This window comes from Limanda limanda, chromosome 13, assembly GCF_963576545.1.
Source record: "Limanda limanda chromosome 13, fLimLim1.1, whole genome shotgun sequence".
Classification (NCBI taxonomy): Eukaryota; Metazoa; Chordata; class Actinopteri; order Pleuronectiformes; family Pleuronectidae; genus Limanda; species Limanda limanda.
In genome coordinates, this window is record NC_083648.1 from 11618608 (window position 1) to 11637762 (window position 19155).

The window sequence follows — 19155 nt, forward strand, 5'->3', positions numbered from 1 at the left end:
TGACGATGGGGGAGGAGGAAGTTCACACACACAGACACACGCACACACATATACACACGCACACACCCACCCTTTATTCCTTGTCAACAGCAGAATATGATTACTAATTTAATAATGAACACATTCATTGACTAGCTTTATATCTTATGAATCCTATAAATTCTGAATTATATATGAAAGTATGGCATGTGTATATACTTTATACATTTATTTAGATTACATACATAAAACACATATACATAAATACAAAATTTAATTAAAAACATATTGAAATATGTTCTGCACAAAATTTAGAATGTATCGCCGAATATGTTACAGAATAAATTATATGAATAAGTAAGGTTAGTGATAATTTATAGTAAATTGTACAGTTTTCCTATTACTGCTCTATGTAGTATACCATACATTAAAGAACTAAACAATTACTTACTTATTGGAGATAGGCAAACAAATAACAAAGACAAAAGTAAATGATGTACGTGACATGGGGAGATGTAGTTTTACACTTCAAATGGTTTTGTTGATTTGAGTCTAGTTTTCATCTCTATTGTCCCACCAAAAGAACAATGCTTCCCTTTAGATATTTTCAGATTTAGTGTGTGTATTGTTCTGACAGAGTCTCCTGAGTTTGGTCAAAACCAACACCAACAGACTGTGATCTCTTGTGTTGGCTGCAGCCTGGTGAGCTCCTTATATTCAGTCTCTGGGTGAGCTGCTCTGTCTCAGACTCGAGGAGAATGAATGAATCATCCTGAGTGAAGTGCACTTACAGCAGTCTACCACCAGGTGGCTCTCTGAAACACCATCGAACACACAAGGCTCAGTAGATACTGTAGCTTCAATAAAATTAATTATGAGATGTAAAACAAATTTAATTGAAGAGCGAAGTAATTCTAGAAACATTTCATTCTACTTTTAAAGCAACAATTCCAAAGGTTTGCTGCACCCATTTTCTCAAAGGTGCTGATTTGACACTTTTCTCAGTCACAGTAGGATTTTAAACTCTTGGTTTGACAAAACAATCACTTCAGGCTAAAAGTAACACACAAATATAATCAACATTGTCCATCATCTTTAACAAGATGTCAAAGATTAATGCAGAAAGTTCTGATTAAAAGTGAAAATCGTATTTAGTTCACATGAGCTTAGAGGAGGCAAATATCACATTATTCTTAATGTTGGAGTTATTTAGATGTCCCTCCTCTTCATGTTTCTTATTTTATTTCTTTCCCTTCTCTCTCTCCATCTATCTGCCATCCTCTCCCATTCACAGTATTTCCCACCCTCGTGTCATTCTCTCTCTCTCTCTCTCTCTCTCTCTCTCTCTCTCTCTCTCTCTCTCTCTCTCTCTCTCTCTCTCTCCCTCCCTCTTCGTCACACCCTGTTCTCTCTTCCCTTATATTATCATTAAGGATTGGATTACCTGCTCATTCCCATGAGAAACTAAGCACAGAAAGAAGATGGACAAATTAGTGTGTGTGTGTGTGTGTGTGTGTGTGTGTGTGTGTGTGTGTGTGTGTCATTCTATGCTGCTTTTGATACACATTTCAGAGAAAACCATTGTATTTTCTACTTTACTACATATATTTGACAGCCTTACTTAAAAGTTACTTTTATATTTATTATTATTACTATTATTGTTATTATTATTAGTTGTAGTAGTAGTAGTATTTCTAACTGTTCTTACAAACTTATATAAATGCAAACATTGCAGATACGTGCTCCACACAGGACGCGATCAGCTGACGTGACAGTAAATAAACACACTTCCGTTTGACGCGTGTAGGGTTTTACGACAGTGCGGCAGGTTTGCGGCTCCTCGCGTTCGTTGCAGTGATACCAGTAAACAAGCTGCGGTTCGAGTTCTTCTTCTTCTTCTGCACAGAAACAGGAAACGTCACAGACCTGGTGAGTACTTTTCAAAGTTATCGAGACCAGTTTAGTCAAACACACGTGTACTGGTTCTGTTTGCAGTGGTAAATACACACAAGTACACGTTTGGTTGCGTATTCCTGAGTATTTGACAGCTAACAAACTCCAACGACGTTTAGCATGAAGTTTGTGTGTTTGTTAGGGACTAAGCTACGTGTACTTTTGAGTGTTTTCATCGTTTCTGGGCAGAAAGTTGTTGGTGCATTGTCTCAGCAGCAACATGTGTAAACTCGCATAGGTGTCCGCAGCTCGTTGACTGGGCTGAGCAGCCTGTGGAACTGGTTTTGTGTGTGTTCAGCCTTGTGGGAGGACGCACCCAGTTGTTTTATTGTGTTTTCAAATGGACTGAAGCTATGTCTAAGTTGTTCGTTTACATATTTGTGTCCTTATCGTGGAGCCAGAATCCAAGACTCCTGATTGCACAGCTTCACCACAAGCATTCTCACAACCACGTCTTGTTTTCATTAACAGTTATGTAACCCCCCCCCCCCCCCCCCCCCCCCCCACACAGACACACACCACAGAATAGGGCTTGTTAGCTAGGGATGGGTAATAAAACAATAATCTCTGTATAGTTGTATCAAGAGCAATAAAACAACAGTTCAATGTTTTGCTGTTTGTCTTTCTCTGCTCATAAAGACTTATTTATAACCTTCACCCAGGACCAAGCATCAGTATTTCAATTGAAAAGAAATAATAACAAGACATTTATTGTGATGATAATTGATATGGACTAATATTATTTTAGTATTTTGATGACATCCATATTGCCCAGCCCTACTTGTATGTATGTCTTTGTGTTTACATTATGTTACGGACCTATAAGAAATGGCTCGTGAGGCCCGGAACACATCAAATAAACGAATCAGAAACAACTGTTGCCACTAAATAATAACAAATGTTTATTGGGTGAAACAAACAAATATTTAGAAAGGCAACAAACCAAAAGGGTTGGAGGTTCCCGGCCAAAACAAACAAAAGAGAGGGGAACACTGAGCCAGCCATCGGCCGTCGAAGTCAGTGTTCACCCCCGAACTAAGTCTGCCTAAATAACCCACTACCTAAATGAAAGAAAAAGGTTATCCGAAAACAGGACTACCGGGAACCCCCGAACCAACTACCAACATAACAAAAGCTCAAAAGGACTTCTGGCATGGGGGAAACCGGAGCCTCGGTCTCCTCACCCGTTCACCTGCATGGAAGAATAGAGAGAGAGAAAGAAATTCACAGCCTCCTTAAGTCAGCTCCAGCTGACGAGGTGATGAGTCTCACCTGAGGACTGGCTGCGTGGAGAGAGAGAGAGAAAGGTGGAGAGAGGCACAAACACACACACACATTCTCACACAGAGCCCCACCTCCTGGCCACACGTAACACCCCCACCCAGAGCTTGTGAATAGCCGGGGGCAAACGTGAAGACCAGGGAGGAAGGAAAAAAAAACAACACATTCACAAGACCTAACACCGTGACAACGTGTCGGCCAGGACGTTGTCCCGCCCCTTCACATGCCGAATGACCACGTTAAAGGACTGCAGGAAGAGCGCCCAGCGCATTAACCTCTGGTTAGTGTTCCGCATCTGATTCACAAAAACTAAAGGATTGTGGTCCGTATACACAACAGTTGGCGAACTCGCGGAACCCACATAAACTTCAAAGTGGCTCAGCGCCAGGACCAAGGCCAACGCCTCCTTCTCAATAGTAGAGTACACGCGCTGGTGTTTGTTGAACTTCTTGGAGAAGTAAGAGACGGGATGTTCAACCCCGTCCCCCCCCTCCTGAAGCAGAACAGCACCCGCACCCGCATCACTGGCATCAACAGACAGTTTAAATGGACGATCAAACACAGGGGCAGACAGGACTGGGGCCGTAGTCAACAAAGCCTTAATACAGTCAAAAGCACGCTGACAGCCCTCAGTCCAGCGAAAACACACCTTCGGGCTCAACAAGTCAGTGAGGGAAGCAGCTACCGCAGAAAAGTTCTTACAAAAACTACGGTAGTAGCCCGCCATCCCCAGAAACCGGCGCAATTCCCGCCGTGAACGAGGGACAGGGAAAGAAAGAATAGCCTCCACCTTGGAGTGCACCGGCCTGACTTGGCCCCGACCAACCACTTTGCCCAAATAGGTCACTGTCGCCTGGCCAAACTCGCACTTAACAAGGTTTAAAGTAAGATTGGCGTCACGCAAACGCCCAAACACAGAATACAGCTGCTGAATGTGCTCGTCCCAGGACCCAGAATACACAACAATGTCGTCCAAATATGCCTCACAACCAGAAAGACCAGACAACACAATATTCACCAGCCGCTGAAAAGTTGCTGGCGCATTACGCATGCCAAACGGCATCACAGTGTACTGAAGGAAAGCGTCTGGAGTCACAAAAGCAGAAATTTCTTTCGCCCGAGGAGTCAGTGGCACCTGCCAATATCCCTTTAACAGGTCAAGTTTGGTTACATACTTGGCACCGCCAACATTATCCACACAATCCTCAACTCGGGGAAGAGGATAACAATCAGGCCTAGTGACTCCATTCACTTTCCTAAAGTCTGTACAGAACCGGTCTGAACCATCAGATTTCATAGCCAGCAGACAGGGAGAACTCCAGGGACTACAGCTGGGTTCAGCAATACCGTGGCCCAACATGTAGTCCACCTGCTTCTGCAAGCGTGCACGTTTTTCTGGATTCACTCTGTAGGCATGTTGTTTAATCGGAAACGAATCTCCTACTTCAACATCATGTTGCAGCACCTGGGTCTGAGAGGGCACATCAGAGAACAGTGACATATGTGAACCAATCAAACGGACCACATCCTCACCCTGAGACGGAGGCAGATGCGAAACACAACCATCAAGATTAACCAGCAGTTCAGAGTTCTTCAAACGCCCATGAACAACAGCACTGGACAAGGCAACGACATCACCATCAAAATCCAACTCCTCAGACTCCGGCAAATCGGCACCGGACAGCGCCACAGCCGCCTCACCCTGATCAATCACTTCAGCACCGGACAGCGCCACAGCCGCCTCACCCTGATCAATCACTTCAGCACCGGACAATGCCACAGCAGATTTCAATACAACAGGGGAGGGTGAAACAGACCCTCGCTCCAGATAGGGCTTCAACATGTTGACATGACAAAGCCGACTTCGCCTCCTGCGGTCCGGGGTCGCGACCACATAGTCACGAGCGCCAACCTTCTCCCGGACAACATATGGCCCACTGTAACGTGCCTGTAACGATGAGCCAGGAATGGGCAACAGCACCAACACTTTGTCCCCTGGGCTGAAGCTACGGCTCTGCGCATCTTTGTCGAACCAAAGCTTCATCTTGCCCTGGGCAACAACCATGCTCTGTTTAGCCAGCTCACAAGCACGATGAAGTTTTGAACGAAAATCACACACATAGTCCAGCAGATTCTGTGGTTCTGCACTACCAACCCATTTTTCATGTAGCAATTTAAGCGGACCGCGCACCGTATGGGCAAACACAAGCTCAGCAGGACTGAAACCCAGCGACTCCTGTACCACCTCACGCACAGCAAAGAGAAGCAGGTGGACACCCTCATCCCAATCCTTACCATACTCGAGGCAGTAAGTGCGCAGCATAGATTTTAGGGTCTGGTGAAACCGCTCAAGCGCACCCTGACTCTCTGGATGGTACGCGCTGGAATGACAATGAGAAATGTCAAGCTGCTTCACCACCTGTGCAAAAACCTTAGACATAAAATTCGACCCCTGGTCCGTCTGCACCACCCGTGGCAAACCAAACAAGGAAAAAAACTTAGTCAACGCTTTAATGACTGCAGGGGCGGTGATCCTCCGCAGAGGAATAGCCTCAGGAAAACGAGTGTTAACGCACATAATGGTCAGGAGAAACTGATGACCCGCCTTTGTACGGGGAAGAGGCCCTACACAGTCTACGATAACACGTTCGAAAGGCTCCCCTACAACAGGAATCGGATAGAGTGGGAACGGGGGAATGGTTTGATTGGGCTTACCAGAGAGTTGACAGACATGGCAGGTCCTACAGTGCTGACGCACATCGGCTTTAAGACCCGGCCAAAAAAAACAACGCAACACTCTATCATATGTCTTATTTACCCCAAGATGGCCAGCCAGAGGATTATCATGGGCCAGCTTCAAAACTTCTGGTCGAAACAGCTGTGGAACCACAATTTGCTTCACAACCCCCCAATCCTCTTGAAAACCCAAACGTGATGGCAGCCACGCACGCATCAGCACCCCGTCCTTCAAGAAATACCTGGGAGACCCACCCCCATCATCATCATTCAAACCCACAGCCGCAAAAAGAGAAACCAGCGTGGGATCACGCTGCTGTTCGATAATAAGCTGTTCACGTGACATGGACAATTTAACATCTGAACTGTCCAATATAGAAAGGGGAGATGGCGGGGGAAAAGGAACCGGGCCTGGGAGGGAAGAGAAACCGGGTCTGGGGAAGGAAGAGAAACCGGGTCTGGGGAGGGAAGGGCTGGTAACACTGACGAACCGTCCCCAGCCATAAAACTGTCACTCAATTCTACTTCCTCATCACCGGACTCAGGCTGCAGCTGACGTTGCTTTGCTGCCATGGCACGGGTAATGGCGCAGACAGAAAACACCCCCCCGACAGGAAACTCATCACTGACACCGACACTCACAGTTGGAATCAACAGAAACACTGAAGACCCAACATGTGATCCCGGACGAGCCCCCAAATATGCTACGGACCTATAAGAAATGGCTCGTGAGGCCCGGAACACATCAAATAAACGAATCAGAAACAACTGTTGCCACTAAATAATAACAAATGTTTATTGGTTGAAACAAACAAATATTTAGAAAGGCAACAAACCAAAAGGGTTGGAGGTTCCCGGCCAAAACAAACAAAAGAGAGGGGAACACTGAGCCAGTCATCGGCCGTCGAAGTGAGTGTTCACCCCCGAACTAAGTCTGCCTAAATAACCCACTACCTAAATGAAAGAAAAAGGTTATCCGAAAACAGGACTACCGGGAAACCCCGAACCAACTACCAACATAACAAAAGCTCAAAAGGACTTCTGGCATGGGGGAAACCGGAGCCTCGGTCTCCTCACCCGTTCACCTGCATGGAACAATAGAGAGAGAGAAAGAAATTCACAGCCTCCTTAAGTCAGCTCCAGCTGACGAGGTGATGAGTCTCACCTGAGGACTGGCTGCGTGGAGAGAGAGAGAAAGGTGGAGAGAGGCACAAACACACACACACATTCTCACACAGAGCCCCACCTCCTGGCCACACGTAACACATTATTACACCAAATATGTACCCACCAGTTTATAGACATTAGTTGGATAAACATGACATCTCTGGAAACCTTGAGATCGTTCTTGTTTAGACGTTTAATCAAATTTAGTCCAGTGGCGTCAATTGTAAGTGTGCACAAAAAATATCATGTCAGCTTGCTTGGCAGAACGATGTTTAATCCTTATGAACTGGAAAGTTTAGAGGATCCAGTCAAATAAAATATTCTTAACCTTTTGAAGTATGGAAGAATGCCATCCTCTCTTTGTAATAAAGTAGTCTGTTTAACATGATGCCATTATAAGGTCATAAGTATAAGGTCAATAAGGTGAAACAAGGCCCACTGTGGCTAAGCCCTGGTATTCCAATGCCAACCCAGCTCTTTATTGTCAGTCACTGTTTCATATTATTGAGATGTGAACTGAATCCTCCTTATGTGGTTCAACTAACTACTCAGCTGCACAATTGTTTCAAAGAGTTTGTGAAAAGACTCCATTAAAGCTTGAAGGACCAAGGTTAAATCTGCACCACATGCTGCAAGAGAAAGGAAAAAGTTGGCCGAAATAGGAAGTTGCATTTATGTGTGGGGCTGCGAGATGAATCATGTTTTTCTCTCTCTGTTCTTCTGAAACAGTAACGACAATGCTTCTCCAAACTCGGGCCGTGTTTGCCCTTGGTCGGCGCATGTGCTCCACACACGTGACTCAAGGACTCTTGAAAGACACAGTAAGACCCAACTCAGGTAAAATGAAAAGTACTAGAGTTAGTAATGAATGACGTTTCAGTTCATCAACAGATTTGACTAATGCAAGGTTTGTGGAAGGGGCACCAAGAACACTGTTACTCCATTTTTCTAAATTTTTAACTACCAATTCAATTGTAAAACTTATTTCTCTGCATGTTTTGTAGCATTGAGAGTGCCCCTCCCCTACACTTAGCAGGACCTATTGTTTGAGGACTACTCAAGCAAAAAATCCACCCACCTGTTTTCTATTAGTATTTTTTCTGTTTTCCCAGATATGTCTGAATTCCGGGATGTCTTTTCCAAAGCCAAGCACATAGTCATCATCACAGGGGCAGGTGTGAGTAGTGAGAGCGGAGTTCCGACCTTCAGGAGAGAGCATGAGAAGTGGAGGAAATGGCAGTCTCAGGTAATGTAAAGAAAACAGGGTTCTGGGATAGTGTATTTATCTATTTGTCTTCTTTATTTTTAATGTAGGTCAGAGTCTTGTGCTCGGCCTGATTTCCAGCTGTGGTTCAGAGTTGTCGGTGTGAAATGTGTGTGTATTTTATGTTTACATAATACATCTTAACTGCTCAGTGGATTAATCTGAGCAGCAGCAGCCATGACAGAGAGAAATGGCGTTTGTTGCATAATTTGGATTCTTGTCGTGGGCTGCAGCAGGATTAACGCTTGGTAAAGAATCAACAGTTATTTTTAATCCAATCCTCCTTAATTGATGTATTCAAACTTAATCTGTGCTGCATTTCATTATCTATTTATAGATTTATTTATGGCAGATTGCCACAACATCAGCATTAAGAGCCACATATAGATTTCCTAATTTTATTTCTTTTTCAAATAGGTAAAATCTTGTTTCATTAAATCTCTCAGCCACTACTTGCCGCCCGTCTTACCGTCCTGTCGGCTGTTATGTGGGAAACGCTGTTTGTTATGTGTCTAATTCTTGCCTCTGATAATGACACCATCGATTACTTCTTAGCTTTTGAGCCTTGACCGAAAACATTAAACTCTGATGCATCCTTAGGACTTGGCCACTCCAGAGGCCTTCTCTCGCACCCCCTCTCGGGTCTGGGAGTTCTACCACTACAGGAGGGAGCTGGCGTTGAACAAGAAGCCCAACGCGGCCCACCTGGCCATAGCGGAGTGTGAGGCCCGGCTGAGGAAGCAGGGACGCTCCGTGGTTGTCATCACCCAGTGCACGGATGACCTTCACCGACAGGCCGGGTCCAAACACATACTCAAGATTCATGGTAAATCTTTATTGCCTCCTTTTTAATGAAAGAAATACGCCATGTTTAGGATAAAGATATCTATGATGGTGTGTAATGTGGTACGGTTGGATTCAATTTAGGGACTGTTGGGCCATGGCGAGATATGTGCTCTACTGAAGGCCATTCTAGTTTAAGATTTAATGAGCCTTTCTAACAAAAGATTTGGTCTTCTGGTAAAAGTCTGTATTATACGTTATAGTCTGGACGTGAGAGTGTCTTTGCCTGCATGCACTGGTCTAAATGATGAAACAGCTGTGTTCTCTGTGTGTTATTGCAGGCAGCCTCATGGAAACTCGCTGTGTGAGTTGTGGAGATGTCAACGTAAACAAGCGTAGCCCCATTTGTGCTGCCCTTAAGGACAATGGGTAAGAGGCAGCACCTCCACACGCTGATAAACATGCAGGACTTGAGCCTGATCTCATCAGCTTGATCCATGTTTGCATTGACCCACTGTGTCTGATCCCTTAATGAACAGGTCACCTGACCCAGATGTCGCTGATGCCGAGATTCCAGTTGATAAACTGCCAAGGTGGGATTCATTTGATGTAAATAATGCAGAGGGTCAGACTCGATGAGATTTTTTGTGTTGGTTCTCAGCTGTAACTGGATTTAAAAAAAATCATTAAAGAGTTTTACTGTCGTCTCGGGGACGGGAGAATCAATCTAATTAAAACTTCCCTAATTATTAACTTAGTAATCAATTACTTGTGGGATCTTTAAAAACAACCCATTGCATGCAGACAACAACTTTGCTAGAGTTATTTTGATATTCTCGGATTAGATGTAAGAGCCCTCATCTCCAGCCTCCACCTGCTCTGCTGTGAGCTGCTGTCGGACCTGCTGCTCCTTCCTGATCAGCGCTGTCCCGGCTCTCCCTCACCACCTGTTGCATTGGCTCATAAATGTAGTTGTTAGAAGCAGTGTTGTGCATCTGAAATCCTCTCAAGTTATTTTCCAATTCTTCTTTAGTCTAAGTTTAATTTTCAGTTTAATGACATTGCATATATACAATGTATATGTAGCATTGGTACCTTACATTTTTTCCCTGGGTAAACGATGTCAGGCAAATCCCACCACTGGGTCTGACTGTGTAATGAGTTGCTGCCTTGTTAAATCAGAGTGAGCACGAATTAAATGAAGCCAAAATCAAATTTGCTCTTTGCTTCCATGACCTTTTCCTTTTCACCTTTAGTTTTCTCTTTGGTTTACAAGTGTTTTCATTTAGCTGTACATGAGTCCTGTGTAACCAAGAGTGAAGTCAGGGCTTCCATGTGGGGGCACTGGTGTACTGTGAATATTTAAAATCTCCTCTCAGCTAGAAAGCAGTCCTAAGACATATGGCCAAAGATTAGCACATAGACGAGGAATTTGGTTTAAATAAAAATTCCCCATATTCTAAACAACAGCTAAGAGTGCAGCAACACTGGTTACAACTTTGAAACCATAAGAACTAAGTACATTAATGAAGTGCTATATCTGACTCCTATGGAACAATGAATCATCTAAAGTCTGTTTGGTGCTGCTGTGTGAAGGTGTCAGGAGAGCGACTGCCGTGGTCTGCTCAGGCCCAACGTGGTGTTCTTCGGAGAAACCCTGGACTCTCACATCCTGACCAAAGTGGAAAAAGAAATGGAAATCTGTGACCTCTGTCTGGTGGTGAGTTCTCCTCATTTCTACATGCACTGCACACATGTCAGACTCTTCTCTTGTGTAATATTATTATATAACACAATATTTGTCCAGAAATAGTACTGTACAGTAGATTTTAAGTTGATGCTGGAGTTGCTCCCCTCTGTGGTTTACCTGTAGGTGGGCACATCTTCAATCGTCTACCCGGCAGCCATGTTTGGGCCCCGGGTTGCATCCAGAGGCGTCCCAGTGGCAGAGTTCAACACACAAGCAACACCGAAGACCGAATACTTTACGTAAGTTGGGCCAGGAAACTAAGTGCACGTTGAATAAACAAAAAAAAACATGACTTTGATTAAATAATAAATAAAACCAGACTCATGGTTATGTTGATTTAGCACCATCTCCTGGCGTCACGGGCAAAACCAAGGCCCCTTCAAAAATATTTGTCAACCTTGAAACAGTCGCCCACGCCAATGCACTTTTACCTACATGAGTGACCGTTTACATGTTGACCTAAAATCCTGACCGTCAGAGTCTCCTTGTTTTTCTCTGTGTGTCACAGGTACCATTTCCAGGGTCTCTGCGGAGAGACACTGCCTCCAGCTTTGGAACGACACGAGTCCGAGGTCATTCAGTGACTTTACAGACAGCAGTCTGTGCCTTCTCTATAATCTAATGCAATTTAGAGCTGTGGGGTTTCACAGCATTCCTCCAAGTCTTTGCCTTAAAAATCACATTATGCTGTTAACGCTCGGTAGAGGAAGAGCTGTAAATAATTTAGCATTTTTAAGACTTTGATATGGATCGTTTTAAAACTTGAATATATAGCTCGCTTTACTGGAAATGGGATTTTGACTGTTTAACATATTTGCTGCTTAGAGTTCAGCCGAATCTATGCAGGGTGATATAAGAAAGAGAATGCACTATGTATGTAGTTCTTTGCATAGGAAAACATTTCCTCAGGTATCAGAGGGTGTTGTTATTCTTAACATATGAGATAGTGGCCAGGGATTGTTAGATTATATATATATATACACTGTGCTTTCAAATCATGCTTTTGAATGATATATTCCTTCTGGGGCCAATTGATACTATTCCCTTTTCTCTTTCCACCAAATGAACAGCTGTACAGACCGAAATAATAATCTTGTGCCTTTCATAACTGTTTACACAACCTTGACCAAAGTGCTCGCTATAGACCTCAAGTGATAATCAACCACTGTTACAGAGATGTAGCCGAGTGCAGAGTTTGATTTTGAACAAAACAGAGACGTTCAAGAGGGAAAACGTCTTTCACTCCTGTTGTTGTGTTGTCCACTCTGTATGAGTAAAGTTACATGTCATGGCTCATCCATGATACTTTTTTACACAGTTTAGTGTCTTTTTTCAAAAAATATACATGTCCAATCACAGTTGAAAGAAATTGTCTAAAAAATGAAATCAACCAGATAATATTTATCATCATGTTTTTTGACGACAATTTTGCTCATACAGTTTCTTATGATTTCTTCTATTAAACCTTTCAATGCAATGATACAGAGTATAACAATTAAAACACTACATGTACATTTGCTGTTTTTGTGTCTTTGTCCCATTGCTTTGGTTGAGCCACGGTGGCGTGCACAACACTGTATGTACCCAAAATGAACAGTAGAGGCCAGCATGTAGCTTCTAAAGTGAAATGGTATTTAACTACATTCAGAGAGCGACACAGAACAACCTCATATACACCATCAAGTTTTTTTTCTCTTTAAAATAATCTGAAGAAACTTCATGTGAGCTTTTATTATTATTTTCTTTTTTAGGTTCAGGCCGAGTGCAATATTCCCCAGTTCAACATTTGACCATTGGTCTCCAGTTATAAGCTGTGACAGGTCAAGGGTTGACTTGTTTGATTTATTGCAAGACCCAACAATCCCCTTATGAAACCACATTTAATTTCACCAGATCCAGATTTTATTTGGATCTGCACCAAATCACACACAGCCATGAATGTCAGGCCCCTAAACATGCCTGATGTTTTTCATCAAGATACATGAATTGTTCTCTACGAAATCAGCAAAGATGTTAAATCTCACAATTTAAAAGAGAGAGATCTGCCTCCTGATGCGGATCTGCACCGACATTCATGAGGTCTTGACCCATCCAGTATCCTTCCCCGTGAGTTTCGGGGTCGTGGTTTTTGCTTTATCAAGCTAAGTAATAAACAAGCTCAGATGAAAACATAACCTCATCAGGATCAGAAGGGCATGATCAACAGAAAAAGGGCAAATATCACAGGAAGGTATTTAAAAATATGTAGCAGAAATAGTAAAGACTGGACCCTAATGTTACCTTGAGGACAAAGCTCCAACTCTTAAAAGGTGTTTGTCTTCATTGACTGACTGCTCTAACATGGTTAAGTCGTTCCGTGGAAATGAGTGAGACAGAGGGCCAGGAGTCATTCAGATTAGATGAGGAAGGTTATGTTCATTAGACAGTGTTCTGATAATGTAATGAGAGTCATAACAGAGTTATCTCAGGAGAGTGTGTACCTGTGTGAGAGACACACACAAACAAACACATAATCTATCTTTTGCATTTTAGGGGAATAACTCAGGGTTAATTTGTTTCATGACCGTTGTAGCTTCAGCACTCTTGTACATTTTTGTCCACACAGCAGCAGGACCGCAACACAAAACCACAGACATGCCGCAGTTGGTCCACAGAGTTGAGACAGCACATGTACTGTGAAAACAACCCAACACTTTTTCCTCTCAAGTGTTATTCCGGCTCGACTGGGGCGGCGCTCCATTCGCTTTCTCTGCTTGACAATTAGACTCCAGATTTAATCCTTCTGTCCTCTGTAAACTATCTCCACCTGTTGATGTACACCACCATCATCATCATCATCTTCGCCTTGATTCGATTTCCTCATTTCCTCTTCTCTTGCCCCTGCTTCCCTTCAAGAAGACAGAAGGCCAAGTCCCATTTGTCATCAGGAGAAAAAGTAAATGGAGAGGCACTTTAAGGAAACCTCACATGTCTGATGCCGTCATTTCTGGAGCTGATGTGAACAAGGCCGCCAGCAGCTCATTCATGAATGTGAATGAAATAGTGGAAAGTGGAAAAGGTCCTCGTCTGACCCAAAAGTCACTGGGTTAATGGAGTCATCATCATTGGTGGCAGCTCTACAAATATCCCTCTGTCTCTCTGAATGAGGAGGTAGATTTTCCAGGGAGATGGCGTTTGTGTGTGAGTGTGCAGGCATAAATTGGTTTTAAAGCATCAGACCCCAAAACAGAAAGTATATTATTTTGATATGTTATATTATTTCATTCCTAAAACAGTATAGGTATAAAAGTTAAAAAAAAATATCTAATATCTTAATCCTCAATTCAATTGATGAGCCTCCAAAAATTTGTAGCATTTTGAAAATTTAAACTTAAAATACAGTGGTACCAGAATGGCAGAGGCTTATGCAGGTCTCTGTATTTTCTATTTATAACTTTCAATTCATAACAATGGGGGGGAGACTCTGGCTTGTCACACACACACACACACACACACACACACACACACACACACACACACACACACACACACACACACACACACACACACACACACACACACACACACACACACACGCACACAGACAGAGTGCTACCACCACTCTCTAATCTCCTCATGGTCTCCTCACCCTAACCTTTCCCTGAACTCTCTGTTTAACGGACTCAGCTTTGATAATAAAGGTTTTGTCGTTAATCCCTCGTTTGCCACAACATCCATAATTATGAGCACTAATTACTGTCACTTATCACCCACCACACCACTCTTTGAAAGATGCAAGATAAAAGCTTTATACTCCCAAAACGAGACAAGGAATAAAGGAGAGATCTGTACTAACTGAGGTGTCTTTCCCTGTAATCTAAATCCCTGTGTTTTGCTGATGCTGGATTTCTAGGAAGCCTGATTGGAAGTGAGTTGTTGTTGGAGAAAGGCTGAGATAGGGGCTCAGGTGCAGGCTAATCTGCTCTAACCCTGCACTAATTAGGATCAAGGCGAGCAGCCACTTTCTCGCGGTTATTGATCATGGGCCTCACTTCGCACAGAGAAGTATTCGGCTTCTATTGAAACCGCAGCAGGGGGGCGGGGGGTGATCTCCCCCTCCCTGCTCACTGAATCTTGTTTGTGTCTCTGAAATTCAATATCCAATTCCTATTCGATATCAGGCCTTTCCGAGTGTTGTTGAGTCTCATCCGTCAGGCCTCCCATCAGCCTGCTCTGTGTCTGGTCTCTATGATCAGTCCTCGATAACTGACCTCCATCGACCCACTCGATATTAATTGTCTCGGTTGTCTGTTGACCAGCATCGCAGGCGACTGACTCCAGCTCGGACCATCTCTGACTTCTGCCACCATCGCTGTCTCTCTGAAAATCCACTTTGCTCTGGTATGCAGGATTTTCAAAGCTGTATAATGTTTGTATGTCAGCTTGCAAAGATGATTGTAGAGTCTTTTGAAGAGATTTATGGACATTCTTTTTTTTAATTTGATCTATATTTACATTTTAAAGATTTAAATTAAATTGTTGCTACTAAACACATGAAGCACAAAGTAAGGATTTGGAAAAAAAGGAGGAGCTTGAAGATGCCAAAATTTAACAGGAAATACTGAGATTGAAGTTAAAACACACAAAAAAGATCAGCTAGGTAAGGACTGAGCAGAGGTGATTCAAGATTCAATAACGCAGGTTTGGAAGTTTATCTTTTACTGGTGCATGGCACAGAAAATAATACAATGCAGTACATAAGAAGACATACTATATTGTCAGTCATTCAATTTCGGAAAAATACAAAATCCTGGCAATATTCAAAATTAAGTAAAAGTTGACCTGTGTTTTAAATAATCACGTCTGTAGCTGTGTCCCCATCCAGTGGCTGCATCCTTCGGAGGTTGCATTTCAAGGCTGTACTGTTTCGAAGGCCCCTTCCAACATTGGTGAGAAATGCATCCTTCCATTCCTGAGCCAAGAAGGATCCAATGGGTGGATCTTTTCCTGTGCGGATGCTAACAAGCTAGTTATGTCGGTGGTCAAGCAGCGGCTCAACGTAGCAAATGATGCATAGGTACGAACAGGAAAAAGCTAAATCTGAAATTCTCTGTAGACTAGACCATTTCATCTCGGTTCGGCCTTCGAGGGCCCAGTTGACCGATTTGGGACACAGCCAAGTGTCTCTCTCTCCCTTCCTCCCTCCTTCCCTGTCCTGCTACGTCTCTGTCTCTCCTCCCGTCTGTCTCTGTCTCTCTCAGCTTCCTCCCGTGCCTCACAGCGAACACTTGAAGCCCTCAGCGGCGCACGTGATGCATTTGAAGACAGCCATAGTGGGAGGGGACGCGGCACATGTGCTGGATGCAAAAACACACATAAACACACAGGCTTGCGTATGCATACACCGCCACACCCAGCTTACTTGAACTATCCGAAGCTCTAAGAGGATTTTACCCTGGGAGGGTGCTGCACTTGAATTGCATGCACCTGATGGCCATTGATCCACCCTAAGCTTGTACACTGTCACGGGCGTAGCTGGTAGATTGTCTCTAGGAAAAAGCTTCTGACCTTCACTGCTTCGTTTGAGGTTCTTCTTCTTCTTCTTCAGCTCGTTATGATTCCAGGGCTTCAGTAAAATACATTGTATTTGTATAAAATAGCATATAGCTGCTATCTGAGTGACAAGAGGGAGTTGTTAGACAGAAAGCATCCAAACCCTAATCCACATGATCCTCTTTCAATCAGATGCATTTGAAATAAACGTGTCCACAAACAGCGTGTTGGAGCTGTTAGGCTTATTAGCAATGCTGATGTGAGTGGAAGATAGGAAGCGGGGTGTTGTCTGTAATGGAAGAGACGCTTTAACAAGTCCCTCGGAATTGTAGGTTGATAAGCAAAAGGTTGCAATCAGCAAGCTGGCGTGTGAGAAAAACAAAATGATATAATATATAGTGTCGAGGGAAAGTAGGAAGCTCATCAGGTTTTAATTTCACGTGTTGTCTTTTTGTAGCAGCCCAGGTTTTATTTAAATTTACTTCTCAGGCAAGATGTAAAAATAGGTCATTGGCGGTTTGACTCAGTGTCGGAAATATTAGCAAGATATAACCCAAGCCTCTTGTAGAATATATCAGTGTTAAGACAGTGAGCTTTGACACTGATATTGACTTTTACTGAGGCTATAATAAAATATTTAGTGGTATTTCAGACAGGATTTGCTTTTTCATACTTCATCCTCACATATATTTTTTGGAAGGTAAGAAACATTTACTAAGGAAAAGAAATCTGTTATTGCGGCCTAGTGGTTAAACCATATATTTGTATATTTATATATTTGTACACAATCATTATTTTGTCAACTGGGTCAGAATGAGGCTAGTGACCCCCAAATCAAAAAATAAATCAATATAAATAAGGCTTTATACAAATATTTTCATAAATATTCAAACTTCTTTAACATTAGTGATTCAAGACAATTCAAATTGTGACTGTCATTTGTTATTTAGACCATCAATAGCTGAACTGTGTGTGTGTGTTTAAGTTTATAGGAATACACCCAAAGTCTGTTCAATGACCTTGTGTATGAATAACATCTGAATTACATCATGTATTCATAGCTTCTACCAGTATCTGAGGTGAGTGTGTACTATATGTTTTGGATACCGCTCGCTCTTTGTGCTGAATGAGGGATAAGCTTGTGGGAGCTTTCTCTCCCAGAGTCCAGTTTTGATTTGGTAATTATACGTGTATTATATTTTCATCCCTGACAAATGGAGTTCTGCAGGTTCCCAGCTCGAGGCTGGATTCGGACTCATTTCTTTTAGGTTTTAGTGAGAAATAGCCGACTCGTGGCCATATTTGATTTATGCTTTCTATTCTACTTCATAAGTAAAGGAAAATAAATAGATTCATCACCATGTTATGGAGGTAATGTAACAAAATAGCAAGCATATAAGGCTCATTTTCAGAGAGATTTCTCCATCTCCATCTTTGTGTAGCTGGTATATTTTGTCTTTTCCTCCCAAGATGTTTCTCTGGGGAAACCAGGAGCAGCACACCTGACTGACAACCATCAGAAAAGGTGTTTCTTCTTTCCTTAGCACATTTTAATTAAGGCTGACGTTAGCTAATTCACAACATGCTCTGTCAGTCTCTCCAGGGTCTCTCTGTGCTGTTTCATTTGCTGGTGTTGAGCCAATGTGTCTGCGATTGTAAGACCTGCGATGCTTTAACCACATCTGGACACTGGTGGGACTTCCTGGCTGCCGGGCTCTTATTACAGATGATCACTTGATGACAGCAAAATGTAAAGCGCGGTTTCGAGGGAGGCCGCGGCCTTTGAGCATCATTTTTGATTTGCTCTTTCTCTGCTTTTCTTTTTTTTGTTTTAATTCCTCTGCTTTTTATCCTCTCATGTCCCTCCTGGACCAAAGCGATGGTGAGTGAGCCATCTGTTTCCAAATTCAGACGTGAGAATTAAAGGCTGTGGAAATCTTTTTGAAGCGGGTGACATTTTTCACTGCTCTGTTTACAAGAGGAGGCAAATGAAAGGCACAGACCAAAGGCTCTGTATGAAACAAATTCAGTCGCTGTAAGATCCCATATGTCCTATAGATGAGCTTTTGGAAAGATGCTACGGAACTGGCATGTGGTGGAGGAGATTTTAATTGCTCTAGAGAGATCGGGCTGTTGAGTCATCAAGCTGTTATTCAAATAAAACAGTTTTGCAATGTAAATATGTCAGATACATAATAAGCTGTTCTACATCATTTCAGATGCTCAGCTGTTTCATGTCTTTCCATCTGAGAGGGTTTTTTTGTGTTGGGGAAGATCAAGAGACAGAAATAGAAAGACAAGCACGGAGGAAGTGAAGACGGGATTTTTTTTTTCTTGTAGAGAGGCACGCAGCAGGAAGCAGGATGCTGTCTCCTTGTCCAATGCCCTTGGAGTGCAGCTTTGTGGTGTGAACTCCCATAAGACCTCTCTTTGTTCTCAGAAGATGAGGGCTGGCAGAGTGTGACCGTGCACTTACCTGAAGCCAAAAGCAGAGGGAATAACACTTTTTCCACCTCGCAATGCTTAACTGCTCTTATCCCACCGTGTTCCCGGCCACAAACAGGCAGACACGTCCTGGTGGAAATGGCTGCACACCTTCACACAAATGCAGAGAAACCAACTGTCAGTCATTGGTGGTGAGAAAAAAAAAGCCAAGTAGAAATCTGCGTGTGCAGATACACAAATGGCAATTTGAATGTCAGATTTTCAT

At 43.0% G+C, this 19155-nt stretch overlaps 1 protein-coding gene across 1 annotated transcript; it reads left to right on the forward strand.

Annotated features, from left to right (window-relative positions):
* The first annotated feature begins 1811 nt into the window (after nucleotides 1-1811).
* On the forward strand, nucleotides 1812-12425 carry LOC133017894 (NAD-dependent protein deacylase sirtuin-5, mitochondrial-like). The gene is made up of 9 exons (XM_061084140.1): nucleotides 1812-1908; nucleotides 7846-7953; nucleotides 8229-8362; nucleotides 8981-9206; nucleotides 9505-9592; nucleotides 9703-9756; nucleotides 10760-10883; nucleotides 11037-11152; nucleotides 11422-12425. The coding sequence occupies exons 2-9, from the start codon at nucleotides 7854-7856 to the stop codon at nucleotides 11495-11497; spliced, it is 918 nt and encodes a 305-aa protein (XP_060940123.1). The 5' UTR covers nucleotides 1812-1908; nucleotides 7846-7853; the 3' UTR covers nucleotides 11498-12425.
* Nucleotides 12426-19155: the final 6730 nt, after the last annotated feature.

Bases quoted from the DNA above. Each gene is read 5' to 3' on its own strand.
- LOC133017894 (XM_061084140.1), top strand. From the start codon at position 7,854: ATGCTTCTCCAAACTCGGGCCGTGTTTGCCCTTGGTCGGCGCATGTGC. The intron at 9,207-9,504 runs GTAAATCTTTAT...GTGTTATTGCAG, and splicing joins ACACATACTCAAGATTCATG to GCAGCCTCATGGAAACTCGC. The intron at 9,757-10,759 runs GTGGGATTCATT...TGCTGTGTGAAG, and splicing joins CCAGTTGATAAACTGCCAAG to GTGTCAGGAGAGCGACTGCC.